General features: G+C 41.3%; 1 protein-coding gene across 2 annotated transcripts in view; it reads left to right on the forward strand.

The window, feature by feature from the left end:
- The window catches only part of OLA1 (Obg like ATPase 1), a 287,570-nt gene extending 275,481 nt beyond the window's left edge, over positions 1 to 12,089 (forward strand). For both annotated transcript variants that reach the window (XM_073645663.1, XM_073645662.1), the window contains exon 11: positions 11,558 to 12,089. In XM_073645663.1, coding sequence (XP_073501764.1) covers positions 11,558 to 11,659 — 102 coding nt within the window. In that variant the 3' untranslated portion in view covers positions 11,660 to 12,089. The remainder of the gene's footprint in view (positions 1 to 11,557) is intronic.
- The last annotated feature ends 7,012 nt before the right edge of the window (positions 12,090 to 19,101 follow it).

Below are 19,101 nucleotides of genomic sequence, written 5' to 3' on the forward strand. Positions count from 1 at the left end.
AGCACATCATCAATGTTCCAGCTGCTCTAAATAACTACCGAGTCGTGCTGCAAAACTCTGAATGTAAATCACTGGCGATCGCTCATACGTGGAAACAAACGTACGAACAATGAATTCTCGCCTTCAATTAATAAATTGTACATATGTTCCTCCGAAATGTCCAGCCAGCATAGAAGATTAAAAATATTATATTGCTGCTATTTTTTCTATAAACGGCACCACTCTTGCTCGTGGGCTGTGGCTGGTATTGCAGCCTGCACCCTTTGCTTATGGGATTTGTCTGATATTTCAGCTCATTTGTGTGAATGGGGCGAATCTGCAGTGTCAGATACAGCCCGTCGATAAGAGTGGAACTATTTCGGGAGAGAAGCAGTCGTATTTTTCTAATCTGATCCAACCCCTTTAAGTAATGTAAGTCTCTCTATTGAGTGTCAAAAAAATAGTAAATGTATACTGGTATATTATATACTTTACATATTTTTGTAGATAGATATGTATATATTAGAGATGAGGAGATCAGACAAACTTCAAATTTATCTGTTCACTAGTTTTTTTCCCAGGAAATTCGATTCGCGAAGAAGTTATTCTCCACAAATTTAATGTCTCTTATTATGCTCTGGGGTATAAAGAGATGTAATATATAAAAAATGAAAAGAAAAAAAAAATCCTTATTCTTACCTTACCGCTCACCTCTTCGGCTCCTCATCGTCACTCATCCGGTCCTAGTGGCATCTTCTGATCCCCGCTGCTTGCGTGGAAATCCCCAGGCCTCTCACACTGAGCCGGGTTCTGCACAAGAGCGAAAGATCATGACGTCATGTCATACATCATTACCCTGCACGGGCATGAAAAGTCCTGGCTCCAGCGTCAGAGGTCCGAGAATTTCAGAGCGAATGGCGGGGATCAGAAGATGCCACGAGGATCGGACGGCTGACGGTGAGGAGCGGAGGGGCCAGAGATGTGTGAGTGGTAAGGATTTTTATTTTTTTTAACCTTTTGATGACCCTTTACGGTTGAAAAAAATGGCAGACAGCGGCCACCATTTCTCTGAATCAGTGTGGAAAAGAATTACAAAAAATCCACATTTTGGCAAATGCAATTTTTTGTAAAATTCATTTCCACTTAAATTTATTTGCTCATCTCTAGTATGTGTGTATGTATGTGTATATGTGTGTGTGTGTGTGTGTGTGTGTATATATATATATATATATTATATACATATATAATATACTAGATGGTGGCCCGATTCAAACGCATCAGGTATTCTAGAATATGTATGCGGTACACCGGGCGCAATCAGCAGAGCGGTGTTTAAATTTGGCGCCATATCGCTGATTGGTGGCGGCCGCGACCAATCAGAACAGCGGTGTTTAAATTTGGTGCCAATATCGCTGATTGGTCGCGGCCGGCGGCCATGGAGGTCAGCGGCGCCGCCGGTCGGGGTACTTCAGCTGCATCGCCGCTGACCTCTGTGCAGAGCGGTGTTTAAACTTGGCGCCAATATTGCTGATTGGTCGCGGCCGGGAGATGACCGGCTGCTCGCAGCAGAAGCATCCCGACCGGCGGCGCCGCTCCCCAATCCTCCCTTCACACTTACCGTCGGGAGATCAGCGGTCCTAGCCGCTGATCTCCTGACGGTAGCCGCATGGAGGTCAGCGGCGCCGCCGGTCGGGGTAGTCATCTCCTGGCTGCATCGCCGCTGATCTCCATGCGGCAGATGAGCCGCTAACGGCCGCCATCTTTTTTCTGAAATCCCGCGTCGCTGATTGGCCGCGGCCGGACCAATCAGCGACGCGGTATTTCCTGGACAGAAGGAGAGACGGGATAAGACAATTATATATATTAGATATATAAAAGGAGCAATCAGCTTTCCTGTCCAGGTGCACAGCAAAATACTCCAGTAATAACAACAGTCCAAACGATAGCTGGCACTCACATCTTCTTAAAAGAATTACTTTATTGATCTGGTAGTATAAAAGGCACAAAAAAAATTGTTGAACACAAAAATTAAAAAGTCAGAAAAGAAATATCCACTGCGCTCCCAGGCAACATGTTTCAGACCTACATGATCCTTTGTCGAGCCAAAAGACCATGTAGGTATGAAACATGTTGCCTGGGAGCGCAGCTTATATTTCTTTCCTGACTTTTCAATTTTTGTGTTCAACCATCTTTTCGTGCTTTTTATACTACTGGATCAATAAAGCAATTATTTTAAAAATATGTTAGTGCTGGATTGTGTGTGTGTCTATGTATGTATGTGTGTATGTATGTATACATATATATATATATATATATATATATATATATGTGTGTGTACACTCTATATGGGCAGGAAGAAAGGTTACTGTAATCAGCTGCGGACTCCAATGGCTTCTAGTGTCTAGTGCCCCTGTACTCTATAATGTACACCAATGATAGCTGAACTAATTGAAAAAACTAGATATGTTTATTTATATATATAATATAGTTTTTTCAATTAGTTCAGCTATCATTGGTGTACATTATAGAGTACAGGGGCACTAGACACTAGAAGCCATTGGAGTCCGCAGCTGATTGCAGTAACCTTTCTTCCTGCCCATATAGTACAAGCTAAGAGCAGTATATCCTATGTTGAGGCACATGGGTAGACCTGTTTTATAGGCGACATAATTGACAAAGCTGTTTACTTGTAGCTTCCGGGGCATACTGAACCTCACTTCTGGTTTGTAACTTATAATAATGATTTAAAGGAATTTTCACATGCACCAAGTCATTTTTTCCATAACTGAATTCATATTAAAATCTGCTTGACTTGCATGTGGATTTCATTGTTGGTTTTTTGTACAAGTTGAACAATGGATTTCACTTATTGCATTGCAATGGATGTAATCCGTGGTGACGTTCCCTGGCACTCCTGCAACAGGTAAGGAATTTTGCGGATTTGAAAATCTGCAGCATTTCGACAATCCATGCAACATTTATTAACCTCGTATTGTCATGTAGTTTTCAGCCACCCTGTGCCTGTAATAAGCTCATCTGAAACTGCGTTCACACATGAGTGCGGGATATTCGCTGATATTCTGTAATCGGGTACAACACAATGTTTTATCAATCCTCATTCACTCACAGCATAAACAATCCACAACAGCGTACGTTTTCAGCACATGAAGAACATGGGAATTCTCCTGAACGCATCCTCCTTGTGGACACTAGAGGGCGGATGTCGATTGGCTCTACCTGAAGACACTGAATCCCGGATAGCGTTCCTGCTATTAATGTGACGTCACGGCTGTGTATGATATTACCATAATTATTGGATTTGCATGACGTGACATAATTAAGTAGAATTTCACCTAATGATCACGTTAAGAACGGAAACAAAGGCTGTTTAATTTCAGTTTTGACATAGATCACCTATTTGGAAAAATCATTATGGTAATAACCGATATTACCAGTAGCAGCGGTACATTAGCATAGCGTCGTATCTAACCCTGGGTTCTATAGAGGGGAAAATACGGTTATATGTAGAAAAAAAATCCAGCTAAGCTATTCATCAGTTATATGGCTTTTTTTGCTATTTTTTTTAACCTTTTAAGGGTTGGCTTGTTTTGGACCGTTTCTTATTTTCTGCGCTGTTTGATGGCTTTTATTTTGCATTTTTATTGCCACCAATAGGGTGGAGGAGAAAATGCACTCCTATGATTGTTTCTTCTTTATGTATTTTTTTATGCCATGTGCCATGCAGTATAAGTGTTATTCTATGGTTTAACGATTACGGCAATACCAAATTTAGGGTATGTGCACAAGGCATAGTCAAACGCGGAAAAAGCCGGCAGCCTTTTTTTCCAAATCTGTTTAGCTGACTGTTTCGCCATCGGTTTTGCTGCAGCTCCGCCACCGGCATCTTTCCTCTCTATTTTCAAGTATATAGAGCGGACTTCTTCGTTTTGAGAATGACCGTCTTACTACTTTTAACCGTTTCAAGGTTTCTGAAGCCCATAAAAGAAGTGACAAAAGATGGAACATGGGCACAGAAAAGTCATTTTTACATTGGGCTGCACTATCATTTGATGCAGCGCTTTTTCAGGTGTATATCAAGCGGTATCTGTCTGAAAAAAAGTTGTATGCACATACCCTTATAAGATTTTTCGATGTTACAGCATTTTTGCTAAATACAAATGTTTTAATTTATAAAAAAAAAACATTCTCATCCCATTCTATTCCCAGACCTGCGACTTTCACTCACTTGAGCAGAAAGAATACAGATCTATTCTTTTAACTATTTTTTTTTTTTTTTTAAAAGTGATGAAAAAATGTTTGGGGGTGTTTGTCAGGTACCCGGCTATCATACTCACACATCCGTACCTTACTATAGCATCAGACCAATGCGGTGCATCTGCCTCTGTCAAACTTTTTAAATGTTGTGCTCACAATTGATGACTCTGATCCCAGCCCTTGATGTTGGCTGTACATTACAGCTGGCACCTACTTCTGATGGCATGCTGCTGTCCACTGCATAATACCATTATATATCCTATTGCAGTAAAAACTCCACAGTTGGGACATAATACATGACATAATGACATTGCTGTCTCTATTAATCAGAGTAGGCGGCGAGGATGCTGCAAAGTAGTTGGAGGTTCTCAGGCTTATGGTCCAATGGCCACGGACTACCGATGTGGCTGCTAAACTAGAATCTTAGGGGCAGCACGGTGGCTCAGTGGTTAGCACTGCAGCCTTGCAGCGCTGGGGTCCTGGGTTCAAATCCCACCAAGGACAAAATCTGCAAGGAGTTTGTATGTTCTCCCCGTGTTTGTGTGGGTTTCCTCCAGGTTCTCTGGTTTCCTCCCACACTACAAAGACATACTGATAGGGAATGTAGATTGTGAGCCCCAATGGGGACAGCGATGATAATGTCTGTAGAGCGCTGTGGAATTATTGGTGCTGTATAAGTCAGTAAAATAATAAACTAATCAACTACTTATTTTACCTAACCCGTCTTCTAATTGCCTTTTTCTTTCAAGCTGACCATGTAGGAGTCATGGAAAACTGGGTGGCAGAAAATAATTTTAATTCTTGATATAAAAGAGTAATATCATAGTGAGGACTGGAAGTTCTTATAGGACTTCATCACCCTATAACTTCTGGGGGTGCAACAGATACATTGTGAGGGGGCTTATAGCGTCCCTAGTATTGGACGTAACAGAGGAGCGATGATAAAATTGTATGTGAATATTTCACTTTCAAAGATCCAATACTGTGTAATTTCAGAAAGTAAAGGGATATATGAAAGATAGGAATATCTACATGTATTTATTTTTATTATTTTTTTTTTAAAGGAACACGCAAGTATAACAATATATTCACATGTTCGCCATAAAAAGCGATTATTTTTCATGGTGGCGATCAGCACATCGATGACTTCCAATCCATAGCAGATGACTGTGAATTCTATAAAATCAGATTATTTTTAATGGGCACAAATCTCCCTAATAAGAGCCCATAGCACACCAAATCCACAGAATAAAAGGAAGCTGCGTGCTCTCCAGCAGTCTGTGAGTAACATGGGCGATTATCCAGCGGCATGTAACTTATTTGATTGGTTCCACTATTGTTAGTTACGGAGCGTGTGACACTGTTACATGTAGGTGGCACTTAATGTAAAAAAACATTACTGTCACTTCTCGGTGTCACTGCAAAAGAAAAAAAAAAAGGGATTAATTGAAGTGTTTTAAAATACATTTGACAATGGGATAAAAGCCCCCGCTTGTTTGTTTTTCTAGGTCTCTTCTAGCTTTGTACGGAGCGGAGTTCTCCATGTTGCCGTCAGGGCGTCTGCTCCGTGCTATCAGGTTGATCACTTCAAGTTTCATTCTTCTTTGCCTGAAACACCAGCGCGGCATAACTAATTTAATGCCAGCGCTGTGAACTATACACTGAATAGCTCTGTGTGGGCTTTGTAGTCTACAGGGATATTTCATTATTAGCAATCATATCTGCTTAGGCAAAGCTGGCTTCTACAGATGGCGGCTTTCAAGTGCAAATGAACTGGTTAGACGTGTCTTGTTTAATACATACTCAAGATTCACAAATGGGTATTGATTTTTCTACCAGTTGTTTCGGTTAGCAAAGGAAATGGATTAAATGGTCTCCTGAGCATTTAAAGGGACACTATTACATTTAATTAATTGTAAATCAAATCCCGTATAAAGACGGGGCAAAGGAAAAGAAAAGTGTGACTGCAATTCTGTGTCAGGTGGCCGGGAAGCGAGTGCGCCTCATGGTAACAGCTGACGTCTTTAGGTGGTAAATCTTATTTTTAAGAATGAGCAAATCTGCCAGAATTCAGATGATTTGTTCAAAATTCGAAGAGGAAATGTGAATTTATTCCTGGAGAATCAAATGGGCCTTAGGGCACAAACCCCAGAGAATGATTAACGTAAGGTTTTAAAAATAAAAAAAATTCTATATTCACCTTTGCCCGGAGCTCCCTACAGCTCTGATCCGGTCTTCTCTGCACAGGTCTACAGTCTTCATTTTGACAATCTCGGTACTGTCTTTATGCGTGCAATGGCATCATGACATCATGGGGCGACGTATGTCATGTCAGCACCGGAGGCACCAAAAACGGACTGGAACTGCGATAATAAAGACTCCTGAAGAGAAGATCAGAGCTGTTAGGGTGTGTGCGTATGTGTGTGTGCCCAATTTTTCGGACTGACTGACCTTCATTTCTTAAAGTAATGATGGCCACTCGTTTTTCTTTCCTTAGCTGCTTTTTTCTTGCCATAATACAAATTCTAACAGTCTATTCAGTAGGACTATCAGCTGTGTATCCACCAGACTTCTGCACAACACAAATGATGGTCCCAACCCCATTTCTAAGGCAAGAAATCCCACTTATTAAACCTGACAGGGCACACCTGTGAAGTGAAGACCATTTCCGGTGACTACCTCTTGAAGCTCATCAAGAGAATGCCAAGAGTGTGCAAAGCAGTCATCAAAGCAAAAGGTGGCTACTTTGAAGCACCTAGAATATAAGACATATTTTCAGTTGCTTCACACTTTTTTGTTAAGTATATAATTCCACATGTGTTAATTCATAGTTTTGATGCCTTCAGTGTGAATGTACAATTTTCATAGTCATGAAAATACAGAAAAATCTTTAAATGAGAAGGTGTATCCAAACTTTTGGTCTGTACTGTATATTTTATATATATATATATATCTGTATGTGTGTGTGTGTATATATATATATATATATATATATATACACATGTGTGTGTATAACTCATATGCAGTATGGAGGACTATGTGGGGCCCATTACACTGTATACTGATTGACCCACGACTTTGTCCAAGTTTTTCATTTTGTCCCTCTGTGTATTTGACACCCCTGACATAAACTCACTGTGTATCACTACGTTGTGTGCACTGAGGTAGTTTATTACCATTTTGATTGTAAGAGCCCCATAATTCCAACCACACTGACGGCGATTACTATTATCTCTGCCGTAGTTATTGGATCTAATCTGACAGGTTAAAAAAAATTTATGTGACAAAGCCAAACTGTGGCCGTCGCTCCATGTAAACGAACTTTCTATTTGGACTGCACCTTACAAAATGTTTGCATCCGATTACAAAATCACTTTTGTATACCCAGACTGAAAGTGGTTTATTAGGTATACAAAAAAAAAAAGTGGGAAATTTAAAATAAAAATCTTTTTGTTGCCCATAGCAACCAATCACTGTGCGGCTTTCATTTCCCCACAGCTGTTTAAGAAATGAAAGCTGCTCTGTGATTGGTCGCTATGGGCAACAGACAAGTTTTTCTTTCATACAGTTCTTAAAAACGAGGCCTAGTAAAATTTCAACCTGACATCAATCCAACCAATAGGATTATCAGAAATACTAGATTCTTACATACCGTGCACTCTAGTGTCCATACAAAAATATGGATAGAAATTTATTTACAGCAACCTCACCACCTGTAGATGGCAGGTTGGACATGAGGCTTTACTGATCTATATTAAAGGGAACCTGACATGTTATACATGCTACCCGTGGATCGGGCAGCACGTATCAGGCACTGGCTGTACGATCTCAGCCAGGTATGTTTGACTCTGAAACACTGAGGTTTATCAGAGAAAAACACCCAATAATAGTTGGACAGGCGGGTGCTTTGCGGTTTCTACCCGCCCGCCGCCAATGACTTACAAGTCTCTCCCCTGTGTGTGCGTATAGGTGGAGACCTGTCAATCCAGGGCAGCGGGCGGGGAGAAGCCGCCGGGGACCCGACTGTCCAACTAGTCTTCAGCGCAGCATAGTTGCAAAATGCAAAAAAAAAATTATCTAATTTATACAATGTGATTTTTTTGATTTTTTGGGGGGATTATTCTGTCTCCCAATGTTAAAATTAACCTACCCTTAAAATTATAGACTGTTCATGTCTTTGTCAGTGGGCAAACTTACAAAAACAGCAAGGGATCAAATAATTATTTCCCCCACTGTAAGTAATTCCAGCTACTTACTATTTCTCTATATAGTCCTATTATTGGTGGTGTCTTAAGCACATATGTGCCGCCATTAGTGGGACGTGCTAAAACATCTTCTGTCCCAGAGAGACTTTGTCCATATTTCAATGTTACGTTGAAATAAAAAGGTCCCGTTGCTCAAACTGAATATATTTCCAGGCCTTAATGCACCCAGGACAGTGCAAAAACTAGTTTTTGCTTATTCCCGCTGCTCCGATGAGTATTCCATTTTTTTTTCCCTTTTTAAATCCGCTATATGGTTTTAGTGATTCAGGCTATTTTATTAATTAGTTCTAATTTTTATGGTCTTAATCAAGGGGGCATGGCTGACAGGGAAATAATACAGAGAAGCCTAAAGAGAATTCTGTGAGCTACACTTCCTTGTAAAGACCATAAAAATCATCACTACATAAAAAGGCCCATATCTCTGGAACAGTATGGAGGATTTACATAAGAAAAAATAACGGAATACTCAGGTGGACAGCGGGAATAAAATATGAGCAAATACAGGTCACTTTTGACTTGGTGACAGGTCGTCCTTCGGAGTGTCCTTTTTGTATACGCTGGGATGATATGTGTCTGTGCAGGAAAGCATAGTTTGCTACACTATCCTGTACAGAAAGGCATCGTAAAATATTGTGCATGGTATATGTATCTTTAAAGTCATTTTTCTGTCTTGTATTTGAATTTACTGGTGGATTTTGAACCAAATTAATCGTAATGATGCACAATGGGGCTTATTTATGAAGCAAAACGTGCCAAAAAGCAGCCATTAATGACTTGCACCAAATTTGTGTTTAAGGCTGTGTGCCCACGATGCTTTTTTTTAACGCTGCAGAAACGCTTAAAAAGCGCATGGTAGAAGGCCTGCCATGTTCCCCAATGATAATCCGCATGTGCTGTGCACATGCTGCGGAAATTTCCGCTGCGGATTATCATTGCGGAAAGACGCAGCACTACCAATTATTTTGCGGAAGTGCTGCGTTTTCGCCACCATTGACTTGCATTGGAACGCATGGATTCCGCATCACTGTATATGTAGATGCACATTCCATGCATTCCAATGTGCGGATGGTACCCGGGTGTGGAGGACAGGAGACTCTCATCCGGACCCGGGTACCATAGTACCTGTTAAAAAAAGAATAAAATAAAAAAATAAATGTTATATTTACCTTCTGACGGCCCCCGCTGCACTCGTCCTTTCATGCCGGCAGATCGTAATGGACTGAAGGACCTGCGCTGACGTCATAGACATGTGACGGGTCACGTGATGCTGACGTCGGCAGATCCTTCAGTGTACCGCGTTGTGCCGGCAGCCAGGACGGAGGGAAGCAAGACTCCAGGGGCCATCGGAAGGTAAGTATAGATTTATTTTTTACCATTCTTTTACTGTCGCACTATATAAATCCATGCAGTTTGCATGGATTTATATAGTGTGACCAAGTTGTCAAGCACTTTCCAGGTGATGCTAAAATCGCTTGTCAACCCGCATGCGGAAATACATGTGAAGAATGCTTCACATCCGCATGTCACTGGCAGGAAAAATGCACGTACAATCCGCACGTACAATCCGCACGTACAATCCGCATGCGTTTTTTCTGGCAGGGGAGATGCAGAAACGCTCAGGAAAAATCCGGAGCATTTCTGTATCGTGGGCACATAGCCTTAGACATTTTTTTTATGATTTGACAGACAAGGGGTCGTGACCTCACTGAAAGAAACATGCCGCACAATGTGCTAAAAAATAGGTGGCATAAACTGAGACTAGACCGTCTTAACATACACCAAATTTATCAAATAGTATGAATTACCTTGATTAATCAAGCACATTTTAAGGCTTTCTGGTCTAAGTTTACACTTGCTAAGTATTTGACAGTTTTGATAAATGTGCCCCAATGTGTGATGAGTTTGGCAAAAACTACAAGATGCCTAATTTTTTCTTTTTTTTTTTTTTTTTTTTACACTAAAATGTTGCACAATCTTTTCAATAAGTTGTAAAATGCCACAAGTTAGTCTCCACTAACCTGCAAAAAAATATATATACTGTAGTATTGGGAAAAACTTTTTTTGCAATACTTCAAAAAGTTGAAATGATGACTTGGCTGAAAAAGTCGCTATATCTATTTAAAGAGCAGAAAACAATGTACAACGCTTTTTGTTTTTTTACACCAAGGCCACGTTCACACTGTCAGTATTTGGTCAGTATTTTACATCAGTATTTGTAAGCCAAAACCAGGAGTGGGTGATAAATACAGAAGTGGTGATGTGTTTCTATTATACTTTTCCTCTGATTGCTCCTCTCCTGGTTTTGGCTTACAAATACTGATCTATAATACTGACCAAATACTGAACGTGGCCCAAGATGGGAATTTTTTCTTGTCTTTGTCTGCTTTGTATTTTTTTTCCTCTTAAAACAGCGCCAATCTTGTCCATGGTTGTTTGTGATATTGCAGTTTAGTCAAATTCCGCTGGGCTGCAATACCAGAAACCACCTTTGGTTACAAATCCCGCTGTTTTTGGTTTCTTAGAACATAGGGGTTAAATGTATATATTTAAGGCTAAAAGACATTTTTGCTATTGGGTTTCATTAAAAATTTTGCACCATTTGACATTTACAGGCTCTTTGTTTCCCTGGCACATTCATCTTTGATGTGGTCTATGGTCATAAATCAACCAAGAGGAGCTCAGAAGGAGACTGATAAGAGTGACTAACTCTCCCATTGGACCATCAGAATGAGCTCACTGACAGATTCTCAGTTAACCCATTCTGCGGCCAGCAATAGACAATGCAACACAGATGGTATAGAAGGCAAACGGTGTAAAATTATTAATGTAACCCAATTACAAAAATTATTAAAAAATACTGGCATTTAAGTAAGAAAAAAAAATGTCCCAAAAGGAGGACGATCCCTTTACACAAATAACAATTTGACTTTTGTATTCATGTAGTTCATATAGAACGTGTGTCAGCAACCTGATATTTCCTGTGTATGTTTCTAGCAAGTATAATCATTTTTAATCCTGTCTTTTTTTTTCTCTTACAGGCGGCAGGAAAATACAGGCAACAAGGAAGAAATTACACAGTAGAAGATGGAGACATTATTTTCTTTAAATTCAATACACCTCAACAGCCTAAGAAAAAATAGTTTTGTTTTGCCTTTTTTTTTTTTCTTTTTTTAAAAACATCAAGAGATTTTTTTATTTAAGCAGAAAATTCTGTTATTAAATAAAATACCAAACCAGGAACCATCTTGTCACCCCCCCCCACCCCCCCACATCCCTCCCCTCCTCGAACCAAATAAATGCTGTTTGTTTGGAAATGATATGTGTCACCTCACTGTGAAAATACAAGTTCAGTAAATGTGCTTTCCAAATGATTAAGATCCTACTTGAAATCGTAGATGCTTTTCAGGACTCACACTAGTCTCATGATACTTCATTAATCTCCATCATGTATGCCAAGCCTGACACATTTGACAGTGAGGACAATGTGGCTGGCTCTTTTTTTGAATCTACAGATAATGCATGTTTTACAGTACTCCAGATGTCTACACTCAATAAAACATTTGACAAAAACCAGCCTCTGTGTGTTTGGGGATGTCTGTATTGAGTGGATGTGGTGTGCTGAATGCGATACAGCACCTGCTGGCTGCTGATTACAGAATTTAAGACATGTGTATGATACAGTAACTGCCAGTGTGGGGCAGCTGTCATTGTATCTGAAAAGTGACTCTTTCATGGGAATCACAAGATTAGCTTGCCAACAATTGTGCGTGTATGTCCCTGCAAATGGATAGAGGATATCTACTCTTGGACGCCAAGAAAAAAAAATGTTTTTTTTTTTTTCTAACCTTTATTTACTGATATGGGGGAAGATACATAGAAAGGAAAAGGAATGTTATGTATCTTCTCTTAAAGGGGTTCTCTAGTAATTGGAAAAAAAACGGGACACATAACTAAAATGCTATCTAAATATTTTCCTAAATATCTTTTAATCAGCAAATCACACTTGTTTTGTTTTATCATCTTAGAACATGAAAATGGCCTCTATACTGACAGAAACCTGTCCTAGAATATGTAAAGATGTGCATGTAGGAAGCTCAGCTGTTGTGATCTGAAGATAACCTATACCTCATACTGTGATGGACAGCAGTGTGAGCAGCCTCTCCTTACCTCAGCACCCCTACTATCTCCAGTATTAGATTGGGTAGACAGGGTGGACTGCAGTGTGAGCAACATCTTATTTCAGCACTCCTGGTATCTCCAGTTTTAGATCAGATAGGCAGGGTGGACATCAGTGTGACTGGCCTCTTCTTACCTGAGAACCCTAGGGTTCTTCAGTATTAGATGAGACGACATGGTGGAAAGCAGTGTGAGTAACCTCTTGTTACCTCAGCACCCCTGGTATCTCCAGTACTATATCACATAGACAGGGTGGACAGCAGTGTGAGCTGCCTTTTCTTACCTCAGAGACCTTGGTATCTCCAATATTAGATCAGATAGACAGGTGTGGACACCAGTGTGATCAGCCTCTTCTAATACTGGAGATACCAGAGGTTCTGAGGTAAGATCAGATAGACAAGTTGGACAGCAATGTGAGCAGCCTCTTACCTTTGCACTCCTGGTATCTAGTATTACATCATATAGGGTGGAAAGCAGTGTAGGTAGCCTATTCTTACCTCAGGACCCCTGGTCTCTCCAGTATTAAATCAGACGACACGGTGGACAGCTGTGTGAGCAGCTGCTTCTTACCTGAGAACCCCTGGTATCTCCAGTATTAGATCAAACCGACAGGATGGACAGCAGTGGGAGCAGCTTCTTCTTACCTCAGAACCCCTGTTTTCTCCAGTATTAGATCAGACGACCTAGTGGAAAGCAGTGTGAGTGACCTCTCATTACTGGGATGGTGCTCCATCCCTATGCTATGCAGGCGATCAGAATAAAAAAAGTGAAAGCCTCATAGTGGAAAAAAGTAAAAAAACTCTCAAAGTGAAAAAAAAAAAAAAAATTAAAAATAAATAATATTAAAAAAATAAAAATATAATGTACCCATCAATAAATATTATTATGAAAAAAAAAAAAAAACAATAAAAGTACACATATTTGGTATCGCCGCGTCCGGAACGACCTGACCTATAAAACTGTCCCACTAGTTAACCCCTTCAGTGAACACGGTAAAAAAAAAAACGAAGCAAAAAATGCTTTATAATCATACCGCCAAACAAAAAATGGAATAACACGCGATCAAAAAGACGAATATAAATAAAAATGGTACCGCTGAAAACGTAATCTTGTCCCGCAAAAAAACAAGCCGCCATACAGCTCCATCATCCGAAAAATCAAAAAGTTATAACTCTCAGAATAAAGCGATGCAAAAAATATTTTTTTCTATAAAATAGCTTTTATTGTGTAAAAGCGCCAAAACATAGAAAAACGATATAAATGTGGTACCGCTGTAAATGTACTGACCCGAAGAATAAAGCTGCCTTATCAATTTTACCACACGCGGAGTAGAATAAAAAAATAAACAATTCCTGAATTGTTGGTTTTTGTTTATTCTGCCTCCCAAAAGCTGGAATAGAAAGCGATCAAAAAATGTCACATGCCTGAAAATGGCACCAATAAAAACGTCAACTCATACCACAAAAAACAAGCTGTCACATGACTCTGTCGGCCAAAATATGGAAAAATTATAGCTCTCAAAATATGGCGATGCAAAAACTAGATTTTACAAAATATGTGTCTGTGTGACAGCTGTCAATCATAAAAACCCGATATCGTTCTGGTATCTCTGTAGTCGCACCGACCCGAAGAATATGGTCGTCTAATCACTTATACCGCATGAGGAACGGCGTAAAAAATAAACGCTGGGGTTGGGGTTAGGGTTGTGCTAATGTTAGGGTTGGGGTCAGGGTAGGGTTAGGGTTGTTGTTTTTTTCAAAAGTAAAAAAAAAAAGATGACGATATGGCAACTAGTGTTGAACGCAAGTGCTCGCTACTTGAGTTTGCATCGGGTGCTCGGGTATGCATTGAGTATCGCGGGTGCTCGAGTCTCCACCCCATATGCTTCGCGGCAAAAAAAACCTTGCGGGGATTGCCTGCCATGCACGAGCGATCCCTGCATGTTTTTTTGGGGGTGTCTAATAACCGTGAAACATGCGGGCGGGGACTCGAGCATTTCACTTGAGCACCCGTGATACATGGTGCATACCTGCGTATCCGATGCAAACTCAAGTAGCGAGCACTTGCGCTCAAGACTAATGACAACTTATTCAATATGATGACCTAATGTCATCAAATTCTGTGTCGTACCTCTGGGTTCAAAATGTTCACTATACCCCTTGATAAAATCCTTGAGGGGTGTAGTTTCCAAAATGGGGTCACTTGTGAGGGGGTTTCAACTATTTAGGCACATCAGGGGCTCTCAAAACGCGATATGGCGTCCGCTCTCGATTCCAGCCGATTTTGCGTTCAAAAAGTCACACAGTGCTCCTTCCCTTCTGAACTCTGCTGTGCGCCCAAACACTATATTTTCCCCACATATGGGGTATTGGCGTACTCAGGAGAAATTGCACAAAAGTTTTTGGGGTCCATTTTCTCCTCTTACCCTTGTGAAAATAAAAAATTGGGGCTAAAACATAATTTTTGTGGAAAAAGTTTGATTTTTTTATTTTCACGGCTCCATGTTATAAACTTCTGTAAAGGACTTGGGGGTTCAAGGTGCTCACCACACATCTAGATAAGTTCCCTGAGGGGTCTAGTTTCCAAAATGGTGTCACTTGTGGGGGGTTTCCACTGTTTAGGCACATCAGGGGCTCCCCAAATGCAACATGACGTCCGCTAATTATTCAAGCAAATTTTACATTCAAAAAGTCAAATGGCGCTCCTTCCCTCCCGAACCCTGCCGTGCGCCCAAACAGTAGTTTTCCCCCACATATGGGGTATCTGCTTACTCAGGAGAAATTGCACAACAAACTGCATGGTGCAATTTCTCCTGTTACCCTTATGAAAATGCAAAAATGGGGGCTGAAAAACATTTTTGTGGGAAAAATGTGAAAATTTTATTTTTACGGCTCAATGTTATAAACGTCTGTGAAGCAACTGGGGGTTCAAGGTGCTCACCACACATCTAGATAAGTTCCCAGAGGAGTCTAGTTTCCAAAATGGTGTCACTTGTGGGGGGTTTCCACTGTTTAGGCACATCAGGGGCTCCCCAAATGCAACATGGCGTCCGCTAATTATTCAAGCAAATTTTACATTCAAAAAGTCAAATGGCGCTCCTTCCCTTCCGAACCCTGCCGTGCACCCAAACAGTGGTTTTTCCTCACATATGGGGTATCTGCTTACTCAGGAGAAAATGCACAACAAATTTTGGGGTCCATTTTTTCCTGTTACCCCTGCGAAAATAAAAAAAATTGGGTCTAAAGTAAACATTTTTGTGAAAAAAGTTAAATGTTAATTTTTTTCTTCCACATTCCAAAAATTCCTGTGAAGCACCTGAAGGGTTAATAAAGTTCTTGAATGTGGTTTTGAGCACCTTGAGGGGTGCAGTTTTTAGAATGGTATCACTTTTGGGTATTTTCTGTCATAAAGACACCTCAAAGTGACTTTAAATATGATGTGGTCCTTAAAAAAATGGTTTTGTAAATTTTGTTGGAAAAAAGAGAAATCGCTGGTCAATTTTAACCCTTGGGCTGCGTGCACACGATGCGTTTTGCCATGCGTTTATGCTGCGGAATTTCCGCAGCGGAAACGCATCAAAAACGCATGGTAATCCGCACCCCATGGTCCCCAATGGCATTCCGCAATGTCAATGCACATGCTGCGGATTTTTCCGCCGCGTTTCTGCAGCGCTCATAAATCCGCAGCATGTTCATAAATTTTTCAGAAGCGCTGCCATTGACTTGCATTGAGACGCATAGAATGCGCGTCTGTACATTCCTGATTCATTAAGAGGAGCGCAAATTTTAATAAATCTGTCAAGTTAAGTGTGTCTTATCACAAATCTTACCTGAGCCTCTGAGTAAGATTTGTGTCTTAAAGGGAACCTGTCACATCCTGGCTGCCCTCTAGACTGCCCCCATAGGGTTGTAAGTGATGCAATCTGCATCACTAACAAGCTGTTTTCATGAAAATTGGTGCAGCTATAATGATTTTATAACATTTAATATACAGGGTGGACCATTTATATGGATACACCTAAATTAAATGGGAATGGGTTGGTGATATCAACTTCCTGTTTGTGGCACATTAGTATATGGGAGGGAGAAAACTTTTCCAGATGGGTGGTGACCATGGGGGCCATTTTGAAGGCAGACATTTTGGATCCAACTTTATTTTTTTCAATGGGAAGAGGGTCATGTGGCACATCAAACTTATTGAGAATTTCATAAGAAAAACAATGGTGTGCCTGGTTTTAACATAACTTTATTCTTTCATGAGTTTTTTACAAGTTTATGACCACTTATAAAATGTGTTCAAAGTGCTGCCCATTGTGTTGGATTGTCAATGCAACCCTCTTCTCTCACTCTTGACACACTGATAGCAACACCACAGAAGAAATGCTAGCACAGGCTTCCAGTATACGTTGTTTCAGATCCTGCACATCTCGTATCTTCACAGCATAGACAAATGCCTTCAGATGACCCCAAAGATAAAAGTCTAAGGGGGTCAGATCGTGAAACCTTGGTGGCCATTCAACTGGCCCACGACGACCAATCCAGGAAATTGTTCATGTAGGAATGCTCGGACCTGACACCCATAATGTGGTGGTGCACCATCTTGTTGGAAAAACTCAGGAAATGTGCCAACTTCAGTGCATAAAGAGGGCAACACATCATCATGTAGCAATTTCAGATATCCAGTGGCATTGAGGTTTCCATTGATGAAGAATGGCCCCACTATCTTTGTACTCCATATACCACACCATACCATCAAGATATGAGATGTGCAGCATCTGAAACAACGGATACTGGAAGCCTGTGCTAGCATTTCTTCTGCAGTGTTGCTATCAGTGTGTCAAGAGTGGGAGAAGAGGGTTGCATTGACAATCTAACACAATGGGCAGCACATTTTATAAGTGGTCATAAACTTGTAAAAAACTCATGAAAGAATAAAGTTACGTTAAAACCAAGCACACCATTGTTTTTCTTATGAAATTCTCAATAAGTTTGATGTGTCACATGACCCTCTTCCCATTGACAAAAATAAAGTTGGATCCAAAATGGCCGACTTCAAAATGATTCCCATCGTCACCACCCATCTGGAAAAGTTTTCCACCTCCCATATACACTGCTCAAAAAAATAAAGGGAAACCTTAAACAACAGAATATAACTCCAAGTAAATCAAACATCTGTGAAATTAAACTGTCCACTTAGGAAGCAACACTGATTGACAATCAATTTCACATGCTGTTGTGCAAATGGAATAGACAATAGATGGAAATTATTGGCAATTATCAAGACACTCTCCATAAAGGAGTGGTTCTGCAGGTGGGGACCACAGACCACATCTCAGTACCAATGCTTTCTGGCTGATGTTTTGGTCACTTTTGAATGCTGGTTGTGCTTTCACACTTGTGGTAGCATGAGACGGACTCTACAACCCACAGAAGTTGCTCAGGTAGTGCAGCTCATCCAGGCTGGCACATCAATGCGAGCTGTGGCAAGAAGTTTTGCTGTGTCTGTCAGCGTAGTGTCCAGAGGATGGAGGCGCTACCAGGAGCCGTAGGAGGGCAACAACCCAGAAGCAGGACCGCTAGCTCCGCCTTTGTGCAAGGAGGAACAGGAGGAGCACTGCCAGAGCCCTGCAAAATTACCTCCAGCAGGCCACAAATATGCATGTGTCTGCACAAACGGTTAGAAACCGACTCCATGAGGGTGGCATGAGGGCACGACGTCCACAGATGGGGGTTGTGCTCACAGCCCAACACCGTGCAGGACGCTTTGCATTTTCCACAGAACACCAGGAGTGGCAAAGTCGCCACTGGCGCCCTGTGCTCTTCACAGACGAAAGCAGGTTCACACTGAGCACATGTGACAGACGTGGCAGAGTCTGGAGATGCCGTGGAGAGCGATCTGCTGCCTGCAACATCCTTCAGCATGACCGGTTTGGCAGTGGGTCAGTAATGTTGTGGGGTGGCATTTCTTTGGAGGGCCGCACAGCCCTCCATGTGCTCGCCAGAAGTAGCCTGACTTCCATTAGGTACCGAGATGAGATCCTCAGACCCCTTGTGAGACCATATGCTGGTGCGGTTGGCCCTGGGTTCCTCCTAATGCAGGACAATGCCAGACCTCATGTGGCTGGAGTGTCAGCAGTTCCTGCAAGATGAAGGCATTGAAGCTATAGACTGGCCCGCCCGTTCCCCAGACCTGAATCCGATTGAGCACATCTGGGACATCATGTCTCGCTCCATCCACCAACGTCACGTTGCACCACAGACTGTCCAGGAGTTGGCGGATGCTTTAGTCCAGGTCTGGGAGGAGATCCCATAGGAGACCATCCGCAACCTCATCAGGAGCATGCCCAGGCGTTGTAGGGAGGTCATACAGGCACGTGGAGGCCACACACAATGCGGAGACTCATTTT

This window comes from Phyllobates terribilis, unplaced genomic scaffold, assembly GCF_046119375.1.
Source record: "Phyllobates terribilis strain yellow unplaced genomic scaffold, ASM4611937v1 Scaffold_9__5_contigs__length_417890890, whole genome shotgun sequence".
NCBI lineage: Eukaryota > Metazoa > Chordata > Amphibia > Anura > Dendrobatidae > Phyllobates > Phyllobates terribilis.